This window comes from Neoarius graeffei, chromosome 27 (assembly GCF_027579695.1).
Source record: "Neoarius graeffei isolate fNeoGra1 chromosome 27, fNeoGra1.pri, whole genome shotgun sequence".
Lineage (NCBI taxonomy): Eukaryota > Metazoa > Chordata > Actinopteri > Siluriformes > Ariidae > Neoarius > Neoarius graeffei.
The window spans coordinates 30,465,579-30,484,535 of NC_083595.1; the positions used below are offsets into that span (position 1 = coordinate 30,465,579).

Genomic DNA, 18,957 nt, shown 5'->3' on the forward strand with positions numbered 1-18,957 from the left:
TCTGGCCCAGCAGAGAGTTAGTGCTAGCCTGGAACCGGTTTTTCTGGCCCCAGAGCCAGTTCTTTGTCAGTGGAAACAGAAAACCCGGTTCCAAACTAAGCACTGGCCCCGAACCAGCCCTGGAACTGATTTGGTGGGAAAGGGGCATCTGAGAGGGAGCAGCCCCTCCCTCCTGTCTGTGTGTGTGTGTGTGTGTGTGTGTGTGTGTGAGTGAGAGAGCAGCCCCTCCCCCACCCGCGCGCTGAGCGCAGAGACACAAAGAAAGTGAAGGATTTTCTCAGAGTGCTCCCTCCAAACAACGGGGATTTACATGAAAACGGAAGGAGCTATTCACAAAATTCTTTCACATTGAGCGCCACAAGGCTCTGATGAACACATTGATGTAATTTTCTTGTCTCTAGTGTAAAAAATATTAGGTAGGCTATCCAGCGCTGGATTTACATACTTAGCAGTTTAACGTTTGATACATTTTAGAATGTTAAACTCGTCGCGTCTGTGCTCAGTGCTTTCCTAAATTGTCGGCCGCAAGAAGCCCTCGCACGAATGCGCGTTTTTTTTGTGTCGTTCGCATGCCGAAAAATTCGCTCGCAAATGCGAGTGAAATGTGCGCACTGTAGAGCCCTGATCGCGCTCCATTTTTAAAGCCCCAATATCTCAAAAACTAAAAGATATACGGCTGTAATTTTTTGTATGGGGTTTACTAGGAATATTAACATTGGTTTGTGAAAGTATGAAGAAAATCAGAGATGGTCAGTCGGGAGGCCTCCAGTGATTTTGTACGGACTGACCTAGATACGTCCAGATCACTGTGGCTTTGTCTTTTCATTAGTGTGACGTTTACTAGGCTTGTCACATTCTATCATTATTTTTACAAGTACAAATAAATGGAGACTGAAGAGTAACTTATTCAAGTCTTATTTAATATCTCGCAGCAGAAACTGATCTAAAAGATTACTCAAGTATTATTTCTGGGCTTTAGCTTCTCAGAAAATGTTTTTTTCCATAAGGACTATAATAAATTCCCTCATCTATGGTGGTCTGTAAAGGAACACGGCATGCACACGGTTACTTTCCTTACCTGCAAACCTGGATGTTATTTCACCCATGGGGATATGGTTAAATGACTGCATTATGGATGTATTTGCAGAGAACAATAATCATTATTTTGTAGCATGCAAGAACCCAGGGCTCGACATTAAGGACTGCCCGATTGCCCAGGGCAAGTGAAACATGCATTCGGGCAAGTGCGATATGTCCCAGACATGCCCAACCGGGCAAGTTGGAATGAGCATATATTATGAACTAGCACCACAAAAATTAGACTTTTTAATCTTTTATTTCAGTTCCTAAAAGCATCCCTCGCTACATATCCACCATTATGTCTTGACTGTTTTCTTAGTCTCGGTTTCATTTACTGCTTTACAAGTTATTTTATATACCCCCGCTGTTGTAATATGGTACGCATACTGTTTATAGACCCCTTGTGCATGATGTCACGCATCACGTGATAATTACAGCTGGGGTCAAACAGACACCGTCTTTCATGCAAGCAAGGCTTAGTTGGTCTTCAATATGGTTAATTTTTGCACTGTTTTTGCTTCTTCAAACAGAGAAGTAGATAAAAGGCATTACCGTCTCCCCGCCATCAAGAAAAATGTTAAATAGAAGCAAATGCTTCAAGAACAACGAGGAAATGACTGGTTAAAGAATACGAGGAGAGGCGCTCAGCCTGAAAACTCCAGAGAAATTCACGATTGTATTTAAAATGTAGTTTACAAAAACAAACTCAGAAGTGAGGATGGAAGCGTTTGATTAAGAATCTCGTTTTATTTTATTTTTTTCTGCTCGCATTCAAGTCAGCTCCTTCATGAAAGTGTTTGATTTTCTTAAAGGTGAAGCCACTTCCTTATTCGGCACAGAAAACCCAGATTGGTTTCAAACAGTTCGGGTATATTAAATTTAAAAAAAAAAAAAAAAAAAACACACACCAAAGAACAGAACAGATTAAGAGCAGAGAGAGCTGGAGCTTTGTTTCTGTTATCAGAGGAACACAGTCCTGTGCAAAATATTTATATATCTGGTTTGTTGTTTTTTTGTTATATCAGCCACCTCTACGTTTATTTAAAAAAAAAAAGCGCTGCATCATGACAGACGGCTGCACTGATTTAGTTACAGGTTGCCAGGTCTGTATAAAAAACACCCACAACCTACACACTAAATTTTAAACTCAAACATTATCCTGCCTGTCATGACACAGCACAGGGTTTTGGTTTTTTTAAACATAGAGGTGGATGATTTAACTTTAAAAAAAAAAAAAAAAGATATATAAATCTTCTCAAACAGTTCTGCTCAAAAGTCTTGGCACCCTATTGTTTTCTTCATACAAACTTTGTTATAGATTTCTACATTATCGAGTAATGAACCTCCAGTCTGAGAGAGTTCTACACAAACACACTGAACTTTACAACAGCTGCATGCATGTGAAATGGAAATAAATCGACTAGGGCAGGAAAAACTATTTTGGATAAAATCGTTGTCCGTTACAAGTAAAAAGTAACCAAACTTAATAAACTTAAATCAATAACCAAACTTCAACTCATTTTATGCTGCAATTCACAACTATTCTATGGTTTTCCTTTTTAAAAAAAAAAAAGGGGGGGGGCCTCGCAAAATAGGGGGTAAGTGATAATATTGGGGTGGGCAAGTGGAAATTAACCTCCACTTACCCTCCAGGGCAAGTGGGTTTAAAAGTTAATATCGAGCCCTGGAACCTAAAATGAGGCTTTATATAGGCTGTAACTGTTATTATATCAGTCATTCTGAGATTGTGTTGATTTAACACTGGGTAAAAAAAAAAAAAAGGCACATCTCATGACACACTAGATACAAACTAAACTCGCTTCAGAAACACTTCTGATAAGAACCGACAAAGTTTCCCCACTGATCACACGCGTCAATCCTTTTCTCATCCCTCGCACTCTTCAGAAAAAATAAAAATAAAAAATAAATTCAGTAGATGTGTAGCAAGTTGACAGACTGATTAATATGCCAAAGATGTGTGTTAGTGAGGCGTGGAGAAACAGGAAGCAGTGAGCTGCATGCATGACCAGAAGCCAAACATGGATAGAAACGATAATCCATTAAAGTAGTGATGTATAAACGAAACAAACCCTTCCTTTAATGGCAGGAGCAAATATTTAAACAGTGTCAGCCCAGTCATGTTCTCAGCTTAAACCGGACCAAGCTGTCATGCATGACTTGTGAAGCATGCTGGCACAGAGCAATAAAAATGCTGTTCAATTCATGCATGCTGAAGTGCTGCCAAATCGCATGGGTGTAGACAACAGTTCGGTCACTCCATAACACTCGTCGACAAACAGACGAATAAAAAGTTGCTTCTGAAATGAAATTGATTAGCCTCATGATTCAGTTAAAAAAAAATAATACAGCCGTCCATGTAAATTATTAAACAGTAGTAATCCAGACTGTGTTTTTATTTCCAGCCACAAAAAGCAGGCTGTATTTCCAGCACCAGCGAACAATAACTTAATTTAAAATTACACAATGAACTGAGACTGTGTAGCTTTAAAGAGCCACGTTTTATATTTCACCTGCAGAACATTTTTCATGCCTGAAAAAGACTTTTCTGCCACAGAGTGATGGTGTCATGCACGTAACAAGCGTGGTCCTGGTTCCTGATGTACTTAGAGATGCAAAAGTCCACTTCTACAACAGAAGCAGAATTACTGGTTTTCCAGCAGACATGCCCTGATATTAAAACAAAACTGCCAACTGCAAAACAAATCCGTAGGCATGTACTGATATTGTGGGAAGATAAGTCACGATACAAATTTATGACCATGAAAATCAAAGAAATGTAAAATCATCAGGCTGTATAATCTCAGTTTTTCTGAGCTGTAATTGAGTTTAGATAGCAGAGGTACAATAACATTTTAGTTAACACTGGGAATACACGCGACTTCACCGCAGGCAGAAGTAACAGCTCTAATGCCCTGAAACCATACACACATACAAAAGAATCTAAAATGGGAAAGAGCTGCTGTAACTGTATAAATAGATTTAACAAGAAATCAGACTGGGCGGCATGGTGGTGTAGTGGTTAGCGCTGTCGCCTCACAGCAAGAAGGTCCGGGTTCGAGCCCCGTGGCCGGCGAGGGCCTTTCTGTGCGGAGTTTGCATGTTCTCCCCGTGTCCGCGTGGGTTTCCTCCGGGTGCTCCGGTTTCCCCCACAGTCCAAAGACATGCAGGTTAGGTTAACTGGTGACTCTAAATTGACCGTAGGTGTGAATGTGAGTGTGAATGGTTGTCTGTGTCTATGTGCAGCCCTGTGATGACCTGGCGACTTGTCCAGGGTGTACCCCGCCTTTCGCCCATAGTCAGCTGGGATAGGCTCCAGCTTGCCTGCGACCCTGTAGAAGGATAAAGCGGCTACAGATAATGAGATGAGAATGAAGAAATCAGAGCTCTTTTTACAGCCTGCTGAAAGATAAAGAAAAGAGAAACAAATGGAGGAAGTACAAATGTTCATACAAGTTTAAGAAAAGGCCCGTGTTGTTCATGTTTTCATTTTTAATAAAAGAAATGTTTTTAGTTAATAGGCCATTATACACGGTTAGTCAAAATTATGTTAACACTAATGGATTGTTTTTCTCCTGCAGATAGACGTACGTCATGGGTGACAGATTAAATGGTACTGTTGCCCGCTGGTTTTTGTGTGTTGAACACGATGGTGAACAGGTTGAGACCGTCCTGTAAATCATCTTTCACATATATGACGCATGTTTTGTGAATAAATGGCTTCTACCATTTAAGTGTTAACATAATTTTGACTAACCCTGTATTTAACTCCAGCCTTTACAAAATGGGAGGAAATAATTCTTGTTGGTTCTTAGGAAAATGGGGGGGGCTTTTTTTTTTTATTTAAGAAAAGTAATATTCAAGTTCATAAAGAATAGGAAATGAAATGTTGCTTTTTTTGGTGGTAAAATTTATTTCAAAATTTTTTTTCCAGAAAAATCATGGGGGGGGGAGAATCTAATCATGAACCCAATATCATGAATCGAATCAAATCATGAATTGTGTGAATCGTTACATGCCTATAAATCAGAGCATTATACATTGGTCTAATACGGTATAATTTTAACTCTTCACAGGGACTCGTATAATTGATGTCCCACCTGTGGAACAACGGATTTAAAAAAAAAAAAAAAAAGGTTAAAGTAAACTATTTAATAACTGATACAGTAAAGGTTTCTGTACAGTCTCCAAATGGAAATACGGGACTACCTTCTCGACAGTCATTTGTTCAAAGTAAGGAACATGAGACAACCGTCCTGATGCTACCTTCGAATGGACAGGCTTTACTTTAGGAATGCAAATGCTGCCGAGCTACATGCCTGCTCCTGAATGGGACACACAACAAGCGATGGTGTCTGAAGCAACTATATACACAATACTAAATATTTTCTATGATGAATATCACAGTATATCGCATACAATACACGCTTTCGGTTTAGTATTTTGTTAAACACTGCCTTGTTTTCCTGGCAACAGCATATGCATGCATATACAGTTGTGGTCAGAAGTTTACATGTGGCAGAATGATTGTACAAGATACATCTTTAATTTAAAAAAAACAAACAAACAAAAAAACTAGAATTTAGTACACAAGTTTTAATTTTCTTTGGCTTTTCTGAAATCAACACCGGGTCAAAAACTTACATACACTCACTTAGATTATTAACTCGGGTGCTGAAACTTCCAAAACGTCTCTTATCTTGCCAAGGCCGAGGTCTCTTAACTTCCTGTTAGTGATCGTGATTGACTACAGCTGGTAGCTTCCCTGTGCCTTCAGAAAAAGGGTTCGTTTACAGCACTCACTGGATTGACCAACACACAGTAAAATGGGAAAGTCCAAGGAGCTCAGTGCAGATCTGCGATCATCTTTCTCAGATGTACACAACTCCGGAATGTCTCTCGGAGCCATTTCTAAACAACTGTAAATTCGAAGATCAGTTCAAACAATTGTATCCAAGTTACTGTGAGGTGTATTCAGTCACTTTGCTTCAAGAAAACCCAAAGAAAATTTAAACTTGTGCACCAAATTCTAGTGGTTTTTTTTAATTAAAGATGTACGCTGTACAGTCATTCTGCCACAGAAAAAGAACAGTTCAAAGAAATTACTGAAAGCCCAAATATTGCAAATATCCAGAGTGACATACGACGAGTGCAAAAGTCAGGTACACAAAGTGCTGAATTCCTAGACCAGAACGTTCTAGTGCCAACTGAACAAGTGACAGCGATACCTAGTGTAATATGCTGTTGAAATACCATCTCTCTCTCTCTCACACACAAGAAAGCAGCCCTTCACGGAAAGGCATCTCATCCCAAGTCAGTGATTTTGGTCGAGTAAATCAAACCGGCAGGGAGACATGAACCACATGTTTACTATTGAGCCATTATGGCTACCAAAAGCATTCCCTCCACTCAACACTGCAGGAAAAATATCCAGCCAAGTTGTCATCATAGAACTTATGATGATGACAACTGCCACCTGATCACAACAACATGTGATCATACTGTTTCTCATTTGGCTATGTGAAGAATCCAAACTATTTCTTCTCTGTATTTTTGTCAGACAGAGAAAATGAGCACAATGTGATGGGTATGAACAAATATCTTTCTCTCGCATGACTAATCTGGACCCCTCTCAAAACTTCCCGGCTGTCGCGCAACTTAACAGCTGCTGTATTTCAAATTTCTTTTTTGCAACGTTGAGAGAGATCAATAAGGCGATGTGAAATTACATTTCAAAACAGATTAAACTCGATGGCGTAATGAAAACCCAGAGTTACGGACTGGTGCAGAAGATTTCTCTGTAATAAGAGATGCTGCCGCACCCCCCCAAATCACATATTACACTGTGGGGGCAGTGCCAGCGCAGTAGGGCATGAATCGAGTTTCCCTGACGTGAGGGGGGTATTCCCCAGACCTGATGCTGTCAGTCAGAACGCCAGCCTCCTGCACACGCACCCCAGCTGTCGGTCTGTGAAGGCTAATCTAAAGTCAGACATGCAGCTCAGCTCACTGATTCGTAGGTGGGGAAGGTGGAAGTGAAGCATTGCGTACTCGTATTATTGGTTCATACAGTATGCATGTGCAGAGATGTGGTCAAAGAATTTGACGAGTATAGAGGTGAGCAAAATCACTGTTGTCCAACACAATACTGTATTTCAAGTTTTATATTAACATGCCCCTTCTAATGCGTTATTTTTATAGCAACAAGTCATTAAAAACTAAATCTCACAGAAAGTATGTGAACAGTTCAACTTTTTAGGGCGTATTCACACCTACGTTGTTTGGTCCGGACCAAACGAACCAAATTTCCCTTGGTCCGGACCTTTTGAACTCTGGTCCGGACCAAACAAGTGGACCGAGACCGAGCTGCAAGGTCGGACTCGGTCCGGACCAAAGGAACCCTGGTGCGGATCTTTTGGAGGTGTGAAAGCAGACCGGACCTAATCCGACAGTTTTGCTTTTTTGTACCTCGGGAGCTTCCGTCGTTTGTCGAGCATTATGGGAAACAGAGTCTTGACACTCCACCGCAAAGTGCAAACACTGTTTCGGTTGTCAAGGGAACCTTACAACAGTCGTTCAGTCATTCAGACCAGTGGTAGGCTAGACTAGAGTACAAAAAATGAGTAGGGGGCAAACGTGGGCCGAGGAAGAAACGCGTCCCCTTGTGGATATATGGGCAGATGTCCACATATCTGAGATTTTGGAGAGAACACACAAAAATGCCGATGTGTTTGCTGTATTCAGTGAGAAAATGAAGGAGAAGGGGTTCACGCGCTCCCCAGAACAATGTCGGCTAAAAGTGAAGAAACTCCGTCAGACCTACATTAAAATCAGGGACATTCTTTCAAAAAGGGGCGGTACTAGCGACTTGCGTGAACAGCCAGAACTGTCACAACATGATGTGCGCTCATCAGCGCTATCCTCCGTGACTACTTTTGGACTTAACGCTTTGTGCGCGTGTCGTCTCTGACCGATAGCTGAACGACCTCAGGGCGCGTGGCTTTGTTGACAGATTTTGGTCCGCTTACTAAAATGTACAGTGTGAAAGCGAACCGCACCAAAATGGAAAAAAAAAAAAAAAAAACACATTTGGTTCGGACCAAAGCAAGTGAACTATTGAACTATCCTGGTCTGAATACACCCTTAAAAGATCTGTTTGAGTCGGCCATGCGGTCCATCAACGGGTTAAACATTTAAGCTGAAGTATCTGGAAAACAATGGGTGTGTTTTTTTTGGTCATGCGCCGCGCCACTTATCGCATGACCCAAAAAAAAAAAAAAACAAAAAAAAAAAAGCACCCATTAAAGGGTGATGACACAATAAGATGATCACAATGAGCAATGACGAGAACTAACTTGTTTCAACGACACGCCACAATGTTAAACTTAATGGAAATTGCATCATTTAGACAGCAGAGGGTGCAATAACGTACGACAGTGGCAATGCATGGGACTTCTCACTATTCTGAAATAACACAGCCCTAATGCCACCCCCCCAAAAAAAAAGGATCTAAAATGGACTGTAGCAAGAGATTTAACAAGATCTCAGAGCTCTCTTTTTAGACTGTAGATGCTATGACCTGGATGACCGAGAACCTTCACAGACACTTTTTACAGCCTGCTGAAAGGTAAAGAGAAGCAAATGGAGGAAGTAAAAATGTTCATAAAAGATTAAGAAAAAGATCTGCATTATTAACTTTTCTTCATTTTTAATAAAAGGGTTATTTTAGTTAATAGGCCATTACATTTTACCCCAACCTTTACAGATTGGGTAAATTATTCTTGCTGGTTAAGGTTTTTTTTTGTTTGTTTTAACAAAAGGAGTCTTTAAGGTGATAAAGAATAGGGAAAAATAGCTTTTTTTGGTCAAGTTTCTTCATTTAATTTGTTTTTCAAAAATATTGTTCAGAAAATAGAATCATGAACATCTCGCTCTCATTATACACACACGCACAGCTGCGTGAAGATATGACGCTGATCACGGGTGAGCAAAGTGAACTGATATTTTCAACGCGAGAAGATAAACTTCATATCTTCACACCACCGTGTAATGGTCTTTATCGCATGGACATGTCCACAAAAAAAAAAAAGTTATTGAAAAAATAATTTTGAATCGGTTTGCTATTTTGACAACGCACATCTAGTCAGCAGGAAAACACTGGGAGTGACATCATCGGAGTGAAACATCAGGAATTATTCTATCCACATTCGCTGGATACGAGCAATGGTGTACTCTGATCGGCTACTCTACTCAGTCCCCCCAGGATTTCGTGGGCCTTTTTTGAGATTGTTGCGGGCTAAAACGTCTGATGTTGCGGGTTTTTTTTTTTCCAAAATATTGCGATGAAAGCTGCGGTGTTTTTTAGGTTTTTGTTGCGATTACATTGTGGGAGGAAGTGAAAGTTGCGAGAAATTGTTGCGATTTGCTCTTTTTGTGATTAAAATTGAGTGATGTTAAATATTAAGTTATTACTGAAAAACTATTGATTAAAAAAACAAAAAGAGACACTGAGAAATGGTCCTATAAACAACTTTACCAAGATAAAAGATTACCAGGACTACAAAAATGCAGAAAAATAGGCTTTACTTATCCAACTGCACCTGTTGGTTCAAAAGTTAAAGTGCATGGAACCTCACAGCACAACATGAAGTTACCTTAAAATATAATATAAATGCCTCAGCTTTCATGTAAGAAAAAACCTATTAATACTAGTACTGTGTGCAGGCAGTCTCTCCTGAAGACTAAATTAAACAGTAATTATAAACTAATAAAATAAATGGCTCAGGCTTCATAGAAGAAAAAAAAACAAAACAATTTGAACAGAATCTCACAGTATGATGCTGAAGCTGCCTAAACAATGGAAAACAAAATACCATTTTGCCAAAAATGTTGGCATCCATTAATTTCTTGTATTAAGTAAAAAAATAATGTAAAGTGCACACAGTCCTTCACTGTAAACATAACACACTTTCAGTAACAGAATTTAAGCCGATATAAACACTGACTCGCACACGCTGCTTCTCTTGAATGCATACAAGGAAGCAAGCAGTGTTGCCAGATATTGCTGATGTTTTCCAGCCCAAAATATGTTAAAAACCCGCCAAAATGCACCTGAAACCACCCAATCTGGTAACACTGGAAGTAAGGAGGAAGGTAGCTTGTCGACGTCACCTCAAGACGATGCCGACGATTGGTCAAATTTGCGGGAAAGTCGCGGTGATTGGATATAATTGCAACACCGCCCTGAATTCACGGGGATTGGTTGAATTTGCGTTGAAGTTGCAAATCACAACATCGCGAAATCCTGGAGGGTCTGTCTACTACTAGGCTGTCGGCTCACATACAGTGAGTAGAGGAAAAACAAAAAATGGCGGAGCGTCTTGCTGAACCAACCGAGGACGAAATAAAAAACTACTTGAAAACAAAACCCCCAAAAATACAAAAACAAGCGCAACAAAACCTGGAATGAAAAATATTTGATGAGAAGAACGCATCTTTTTTTCAAGAATTATTGCATTTTTCACAAATTGCTCGTTATTTCGCCGGTTTGTTTACGTTCTAGACGGAAATTATATTGTCGGACGTTTTGTACAAAAAAAAAAAAGTTTTCGTTTATTGAATTTGCAAAAAATAAAAATGCTCCGTTTCTCAAAATCCAGCGAATGTGGATAGAACAACACAGTTATTCCGCTCAATCTCGTCGTACATGGCTTATATGTGCCTCGTCGACGATCAGCTCATGTACGGCTCAATTTCGCGGAATAACTTAAACGTGACACTCAAATCCGTGACGTATTTCGTATGAAAAATATGAGTTTTCCGACACGAGAAGATAAACTTCATATCTTTAAGCCAACAGGTAATATTCTTTTTACTTTATAGACACATTCACAAACAAAAAGTCCGCAAATTTATCAAAACCATTCATCAATTTCCTCACAAGTGACATTGAGAAATGGGTCACGGTTTTAGTTCTCCATACAGCCAGTTGGCCTAGTGGTTAGCGTGTCCGCCCCGCGATCAGGAGATCGCGAGTTCTACTCACGGTCGGGTCATACCAAAGACCATCATAAAAAAAATGGTACCTACTGCCGTCTGGCAAGGCACGCTGCAATAGAGATGCAAGTGGGGAGTCAAACTCTCGTGGTTACCAGAGGACCCGCCCCCCACTGTAACCCTAGCTATGTAATAGCCGAGAGGCCGAGGGCTACGGAAACGGAGCTCGGCGCCGCCCTATGCGCCACATGGCGTGGGAAGGACTTTGATTTGATTGGTTCTCCAGGTCCCGAACGTAGCTCGTATGAAAAACACGAGTGGTGGATTTCCCAGTAAAACACTTGTGTCCATGTTTTTACTTATAAATAAATAAAATGCTTTAAGCAGGACATGCAGAACGTTTCTTAACGGAGTCCACAGAAGATCCGCAGTCCACTATCCTGTAATTCTGATAACCACAGGGTCATAGGCTTGAATTACTGCTATAAAGACAAACTAGCAATCAGCGAGTGCCTCGAGGCTGTTTTAAGATTTTCCTGCTTCAGAATTTCTGAACCTGCGTGTGAGACTCTCTTACTCCTCTCTGTAACAGAGGTTCAGGTCAGGACACTGTGTGTGGAAATAGTTGAACTGTGCGCTTCTCTTTTTATAGTCTGAACTATGCAAGAGTCTGCATTGTGCCACACACCTTCATCTCATCATCTGTAGCCGCTTTATCCTGTTCTACAGGGTCGCAGGCAAGCTGGAGCCTATCCCAGCTGACTACGGGCGAAAGGCGGGGTACACCCTGGACAAGTCGCCAGGTCATCACAGGGCTGACACATAGACACAGACAACCATTCACACTCACATTCACACCTACGCTCAATTTAGAGTCACCAGTTAACCTAACCTGCATGTCTTTGGACTGTGGGGGAAACCGGAGCACCCGGAGGAAACCCACGCGGACACGGGGAGAACATGCAAACTCCACACAGAAAGGCCCTCGCCGGCCACGGGGCTCGAACCCAGAACCTCCTTGCTGTGAGGCGACAGCGCTAACCTTCATTCAATTAAAAAATAAATAAATCAATAAATAAGGCTCTTTCGCAGAATGAACTTTTCTAAATCGAGGATGCACCGATCCCGTTCTTTCATTTCTGAGACAGGAACTGAGCAAACTCCACACAAGTGAGTTAGAGGACATATCTAGCAGGGATGATCGGCGCAGGCTTTAAGACTTGTTAAATCAGCAACGTCACATTTCTGGCAATACATCAATGGTGTGAATAAAGAAATATACCTAATCTCATCCAATGCTGAACATCCAGGCTGATTTCAGCTCCAATACTCAATGTCAGCTCGATATATCGTTATTTCTAAAGGCCCGGTCCTACAATACCGATAACTACACTGTAAAAAAAAATAGTTGAGAATACTTGAAATTTCAAGGCAACCGTCTGCATTAAGAACTTTATGTTTTGCCAACGATGTGCCCATGATAATCCAAACTATGATAAAACTGTTATCTTTATTAAGAATTCTTAATTAAGTCAATTTTCAATTCCTCATTCTGCCAACATAGATTTCTCTTTTTGCTGAACAGTGGCATTCACAGTAGTGCAAAAAGGCAATTGAGGTTATCACATTTTTTTTTTTAGATTTTTTGGGGGCTTTTTTCACCTCTATTTGGATAGGACAGCGTAGAGACAGGAAATGAGCGGGAGAGAGAGAGACGGGGAGGGATCGGGAAATGACCTCGGGTCCCCGGATTTATGGTATGGCGCCTTATCCACCTGAGCCACGACACCCCTGAGGTTATCACAATTTATCATTAAACTATACATGCCTTTTTTCATTGTTCTACACAATTACAAAAATTTTTAAAACCCCCGTCATGGGTATGGCGTCGTGGCTCAGGTGGATAAGGCGCCATACCATAAATCCGGGGACCCGGGTTCGATTCCGACCCGAGGTCATTTCCCGATCCCTCCCCGTCCCTCTCTCCCGCTCATTTCCTGTCTCTACACTGTCCTATCCAAATAAAGGTGAAAAAAGCCCCCCAAAAAAGTCTGATAACCTCACTTGCCTTTTTGTACTACTGTGAATGCCACTGTTCAGCAAAAAGAGAAATCTATGTTGGCAGAATGAGGAATTGAAAATTGACAATTAAGAATTCTTAATAAAGATAACAGTTTTATCATAGTTTGGATTATCATGGGCACATCATTGGCAAAACATTAAATTCTTAATGCAGACTGTTGCCTTGAAATTTCAAGTATTCTCAACTATTCTTTTTTTACAGTGTATAACTAAAATCAGTCCTCTGCAGGTTATGTGGTTGGTGCTCAGACCAGACTGATAACGATACCTACAGCCCAGGCCTGGGTTTATCCAGATCAGTGAGATTGCTTCTAGAGCGATTTTTCCAGGCCTGGACCCGATCTAATAAAACATATAACTAACCAATCAGGTAATTGTTGACATGATGTCTTAATACGTGCTATTTTTCCCCGGGCATCTTTATACACCCTTGTTGCATCACAAAGTCACGGGATACGGATTCACGGAAAATAAAAAATATATAATCCAAAGCATGGATCTTTTATTTCACAGATATGTGATTTTCCATGAAATATCAATCGTAAATTACTAAAGTAAACATAAATGCAGGCAAGATATTTTCATTATGAAGATTTAATTTTTTTCGACGACTTAATTTATCCGTGATACATCCATCCGTAATATACTGAAACATCCGTGACCAATCCGTAAATTATTAGCACTGTGATGCATCCGTATTAAAATCTGTAACCACTCTGTATTTTGTATCCTTTTTTTTTTTTATTATATATTTCCGTAATCCGTGACCTATATGTATTTTATCAACCACCAGTGTGTACACATGGGTTATTTTCAAGTCCAAGCTGTACAGTACGACCCGGAATAATATACTACTACTTGGAAAAAACTTCCATGACTATTCCTAAGTTGCTTGCATTTATTCCCCCCCCAAGTGTCAGGATCAAGCGATATTATAGTTGGGATTATTATAGTCGTGGTGCGACTGCTCCAGACTGGGACTAAATTCAGGCAGTCAAAGATTATTATACTTAAAATAAAGAGAAAGAAATGTGTGTACTCGACCTCATATCGATTCATTCAAATGACTCAACCTGTTCTGTTATGCAGTTAAATCAGACTTCTGTACTATTTTCAATTCAATAACACGAACTATTAGTGATCCTTGGTCTTCATCACCATCTCCATTATAAAGGCCGTTTACAAGAAAGAAACAATAAAATGCTTATACATTATTTAAAAAAAAAAAGGGGAAAGATTCATAAATCCATTTATATTCACCCAGATACTCCATCAGCTGCTCTGCTGTTATGATCTCCATCATTGGCGGCAACTTGACCTGGGAAGAAAAAAAAAAAAAGTTAAAATCAAATTTACACGACGTTAGCCTGAATGTGTAGCTGATCAGCAAAAATGCATTTAGTGTCTTGTTTGCTTCTTTAGCTATACATCGGCGCTGACGTTAATGGAAATGTCGCTCACCCAAAATACTTTCTGTAAACGTCTGTCTCAAACCATCCAGTTTATCAGCGATGCCACACAAACTTGCTGATGTTTAAAAAGCAGTATAAATTTACTGTCGTTTTTAAACACGAGCACAACTTCAGCTGAACGCTGTAATATTATGGAGGAGGCAGCCATCATAGACTTTAAACTTGAATGCTGCCATTCTGGCCCGCGGGCTCGTCCTTTCAAAAAGATAAAAAGTGGAATTGTCCTGGGAAGCTGAAACTTATGTGAATAATACAGTTGCGCTCTGAACTGAACATTTAAATCCTGCTAATAGCATTACTGCAGCTTAATAATGGCATTTAATGCAAGCAGATCAAGATTAGTGCATGAATTAACAGAAACAATTTCCATTACATCCATTATTTATTAGCTACATTAGCTTCAAAGCTCCAGAGGAAAATTAAAGAAGCAAACGCCGGGCACTAATCATGCGCTCGTGAATCTACAATGTTTAAGGAAAGTGGAACATTTTTTTTTTTTCACTGAAACATTTCTTTAACCCTTAATGACGACCCCGTGTATATCCCATAATGACGACATATGACGCCTTGTCTAAAACCTTGTCTTTAGACTTTTTTTCTTGTAAATATGTTCTAAGGGTGAACAGTATATACATATACAAGGGTGGCTGTAGCAACTGCTTTAAGGGGTAAAAAGAGTTAAATTTCACCCCTGACACAGGTAGGTTTTCAAAAGCAGCCATGAAGCCGAGAGATAGCAAGCCTCGTTTTGAAGATTAAAGCCCAAGTGCTCACCATGGAACCTTCTCTGGCTGCCAGGTAGCCACCAAACGCAGTAATTAAATGCTATCTTTATGATGCAAATGAGCCTGAGGATGAAATTGAGAAGAGGAGAGCTGTATACTGGTAACCATTTATGGGCTGCTTAACCAAGACGCACGCAGGACGGGATGACAGCATGCCAGCGAAAACAGCTTTAAATGAGCTTTGGAATGGTTGTAGAATTTCATGATGAGAGGAAATCCAACAAACGGGACCTTTCTGGCCTGAATGCAGTTCCAGATGTGCTGCTGGTTTCAAGCTGTGATGACAGAAGGCTTCTGATTGAAGGAAATATGAACTTGTTTTGCAATCATTTTCCCATAGAGGATAATCACTTTACTTTCACGCTGAAAAATACGCCAACGTTCATTTTATTCACTTGAACAACAACATTAAGAGCTCATTTGGGTTTAAGGACAGCGATTGTGCTTATGTTCGGCTGGACACAATTCATTTTAATAATAAACAACAACAACAATAATAATAATAATAATAATAATAATAATTAGTGGACATCTGGCTGTGGAGTTTTTTCATTTAACCAGAAACAACCAAGGAGGAGGAAAAGAACAGGGAGGTGTGTGAGGCTGTGGCTTGACTTGGGAAGGGTTATGATGTTGCAATATTTTGCATAATATACCATTGTTCCTGCAGTCTGTCTGACTCACTCACTCACGAGGTGCGAGTACCCATCCCAGAACACCCGCAAACAAAACCTGACACGTTCCTGAGTGGCGGCACGGTGGTGTAGTGGTTAGCGCTGTCGCCTCACAGCAAGAAGGTTCTGGGTTCGAGCCCTGTGGCCGGCGAGGGCCTTTCTGTGCGGAGTTTGCATGTTCTCCCCGTGTCCGCGTGGGCTTCCTCCGGGTGCTCCGGTTTCCCCCACAGTCCAAAGACATGCAGGTTAGGTTAACTGGTGACTCTAAATTGACCATAGGTGTGAATGTGAGTGTGAATGGTTGTCTGTGTCTATGTGTCAGCCCTGTGATGACCTGGCGACTTGTCCAGGGTGTACCCCACCTTTCGCCCGTAGTCAGCTGGGATAGGCTCCAGCTTGCCTGCGACCCTGTAGAACAGGATAAAGCGGCTAGAGATAATGAGATGAGATAAGACGTTCCTGAGTGTTCAACATTCTGCATGACCAACAAGTACCTTTGGCACTGATGGAAAAGGAAAAAAAAAAAAAAAAAAGACTTCATCATTTACCTTCCAGGCCAGCAGAAGCACATTCATAATAGCCAGTAGAGGGCATGGACCATTCTCATTCTGGGTGATGATAGGCGTGTTCTCCTCCTTCCACCTGATCCACTTGATGTGGTAGATGGACTGACCTGCACCGCCTCGCTCCCTGCCGCTCTGAGCTTTGCCCCCTTCTGCCCCATGTTGGCCCTGAGGGACCACCACCAGTCCCTTCTCCTGATCCTCCAGACCTTCGCTGACAGGCTCAGAGCTGGCACAGGAGGAGTTCAGGTTAGAGAAGGACTCCAGGGAGTCCAGGCTGGGCAGCCCCTGAGACAGGGTGCCTTCATTAGACTCGGACTTGGCCTTGGCCGCCGTACTGTCAGCATACACACTGCTGCCCTTCGACACCGCCAGCCTGCTCTGCTCCTCCTGGACCTCCGGATCTCTCAGATCCGCCCGTGCGCTTGCAGTCCCCACACAGGGCTCCTCTCTGCTCGGCGCCTTGTTTACTAACTTCGAGTTTGGAGCGTCGTTATTTCCGGCAGCAGATTCACGCAGCCCGGGAGCCAGTCCGTTCCCCGGTTCATCTCCAGCCCGGACGAGCTTTCCGCCTGCGTCCATCATCTCACAAACATCTGCTCTGTCTGCGCGAGACGCGGCGTTAGCACTAGCATTAGCGTTAGCATTAGCACTTGTAGTAGTAGTAGTAATAGTAGTGGCGCTTGTTGTGCAACTCGAACCCAAACTGTTAACCGGCAGCGCTGCGTTCGAGCCCTTTCCTGCCGGGGCGTCTCCGTGCAGCCCTGCATGTCTCTCCATCTCGACGGCTCGTCGACCGCAGCCCTGTTTTCTGAACTAAAAACCCAGCTCCGGTCTCAGCAGCGCCGTCGACGCCATGACGACGACGTCTCTATCTCTTACGTCACCGCTTTGGAGGGTCCTAATAATTCACTCTGGCCGTGTCCTGATTGGCTCGTCCTTTCCTGTCCACTAGATTCTGTGCACTACACGATGATCAATCGGACGTGACCGGTTCACTCACCTCAGGCGAGAAGTAGCGGCTCGTAAACAAGCTTTATATCGAATATTAGTGTTGTTTCGGCGGTCAGACATCATATATAAATGTTATTTAATGCCTGGAAAGCTTAAAGATTAGATGAACAATAACTCTAAGCGTTTTTAAACACGTTCTAGTCAGCGTCGTTCTGACGGTTAATCTGTGGAGCGTTCTGGGCGGAGCCTACTGTGGGAATCGGCTTGGAAACGCGCTCGAGCGAAGAACGGACAAGCAGTAACGCTGCGCATGCGCATCAGCAATAATAATAATAATGTGGTTAGCACTGTTGCCTGACAGCAAGAAGGTCCTGGGTTCGAGCCCAGCGGTCGACGAGGGCCTTTCTGTGTGGAGTTTGCATGTTCTCCACATGCCTGTGTGGGTTTCCTCCGGGTGCTCCGGTTTCCCCTACAGTCTCATCTCATTATCTCTAGCCGCTTTATCCTGTTCTACAGGGTCGCAGGCAAGCTGGAGCCTATCCCAGCTGACTACGGGCGAAAGGCGGGGTACACCCTGGACAAGTCGCCAGGTCATCACAGGGCTGACACATAGACACACACAACCATTCACACTCACACCTACGGTCAATTTAGAGTCACCAGTTAACCTAACCTGCATGTCTTTGGACTGTGGGGGAAACCGGAGCACCCGGAGGAAACCCACGCGGACACAGGGAGAGCATGCAAACTCCGCACCGAAAGGCCCTCGCCAGCCACGGGGCTCGAACCTGGACCTTCTTGCTGTAAGGCGACAGCGCTAACCATTACACCACCATGCCGCCAATGATTATTATTATTAAGTGAAGTCAAGTTTATTTCTATAGAGCTTTTAATAATAATAAGTTCAATTTATGTCGCGCCTTTCTCAAAACCCAAGGTCGCGTTACAATTATAGGGAAAAAAAAAGTCCACCAAATAAAGGTCAGGATGTCATTCCACTGGTGTAGCAGCCACAGTCCCACCAAAAGGTGCACGAAAACAAGTCCCACACCGCCAGCACAGCCACCACAACAGCACCGGCAACATCACTCGGAACACCATGCCATGGATCCACAAAGCGAGTATAGACGCACCGCCACGCAGAACGGTGGTATGTCCCAAACCGCCTGCACAGCCGATGCGACACCACCGAGCAACATCGCTTGGAACATCACGCCAAGCACTAAAGCACCGCCGCACAGAGCGCTGGACAACCACGATGTTAAAATGAGCAACGAGCTCACTGCAGTCCATAGCTAGGAGCACAGGCATCACCCACGGTGAACCAAGGCCT

At 42.2% G+C, this 18,957-nt stretch overlaps 1 protein-coding gene across 1 annotated transcript in view; it reads right to left on the reverse strand.

Annotated features, from left to right (window-relative positions):
- mindy2 (MINDY lysine 48 deubiquitinase 2) overlaps positions 1 to 17,832 on the reverse strand; it is an 85,309-nt gene extending 67,477 nt beyond the window's left edge. Inside the window, exons 1-2 of the mRNA XM_060911191.1 lie at positions 16,656 to 17,832; positions 14,437 to 14,494 (exon numbers count right to left, since the gene is read on the reverse strand). Coding sequence (XP_060767174.1) covers positions 14,437 to 14,494; positions 16,656 to 17,450 — 853 coding nt within the window. The 5' untranslated portion in view covers positions 17,451 to 17,832. The remainder of the gene's footprint in view (positions 1 to 14,436; positions 14,495 to 16,655) is intronic.
- Between the last annotated feature and the right edge of the window lie 1,125 nt (positions 17,833 to 18,957).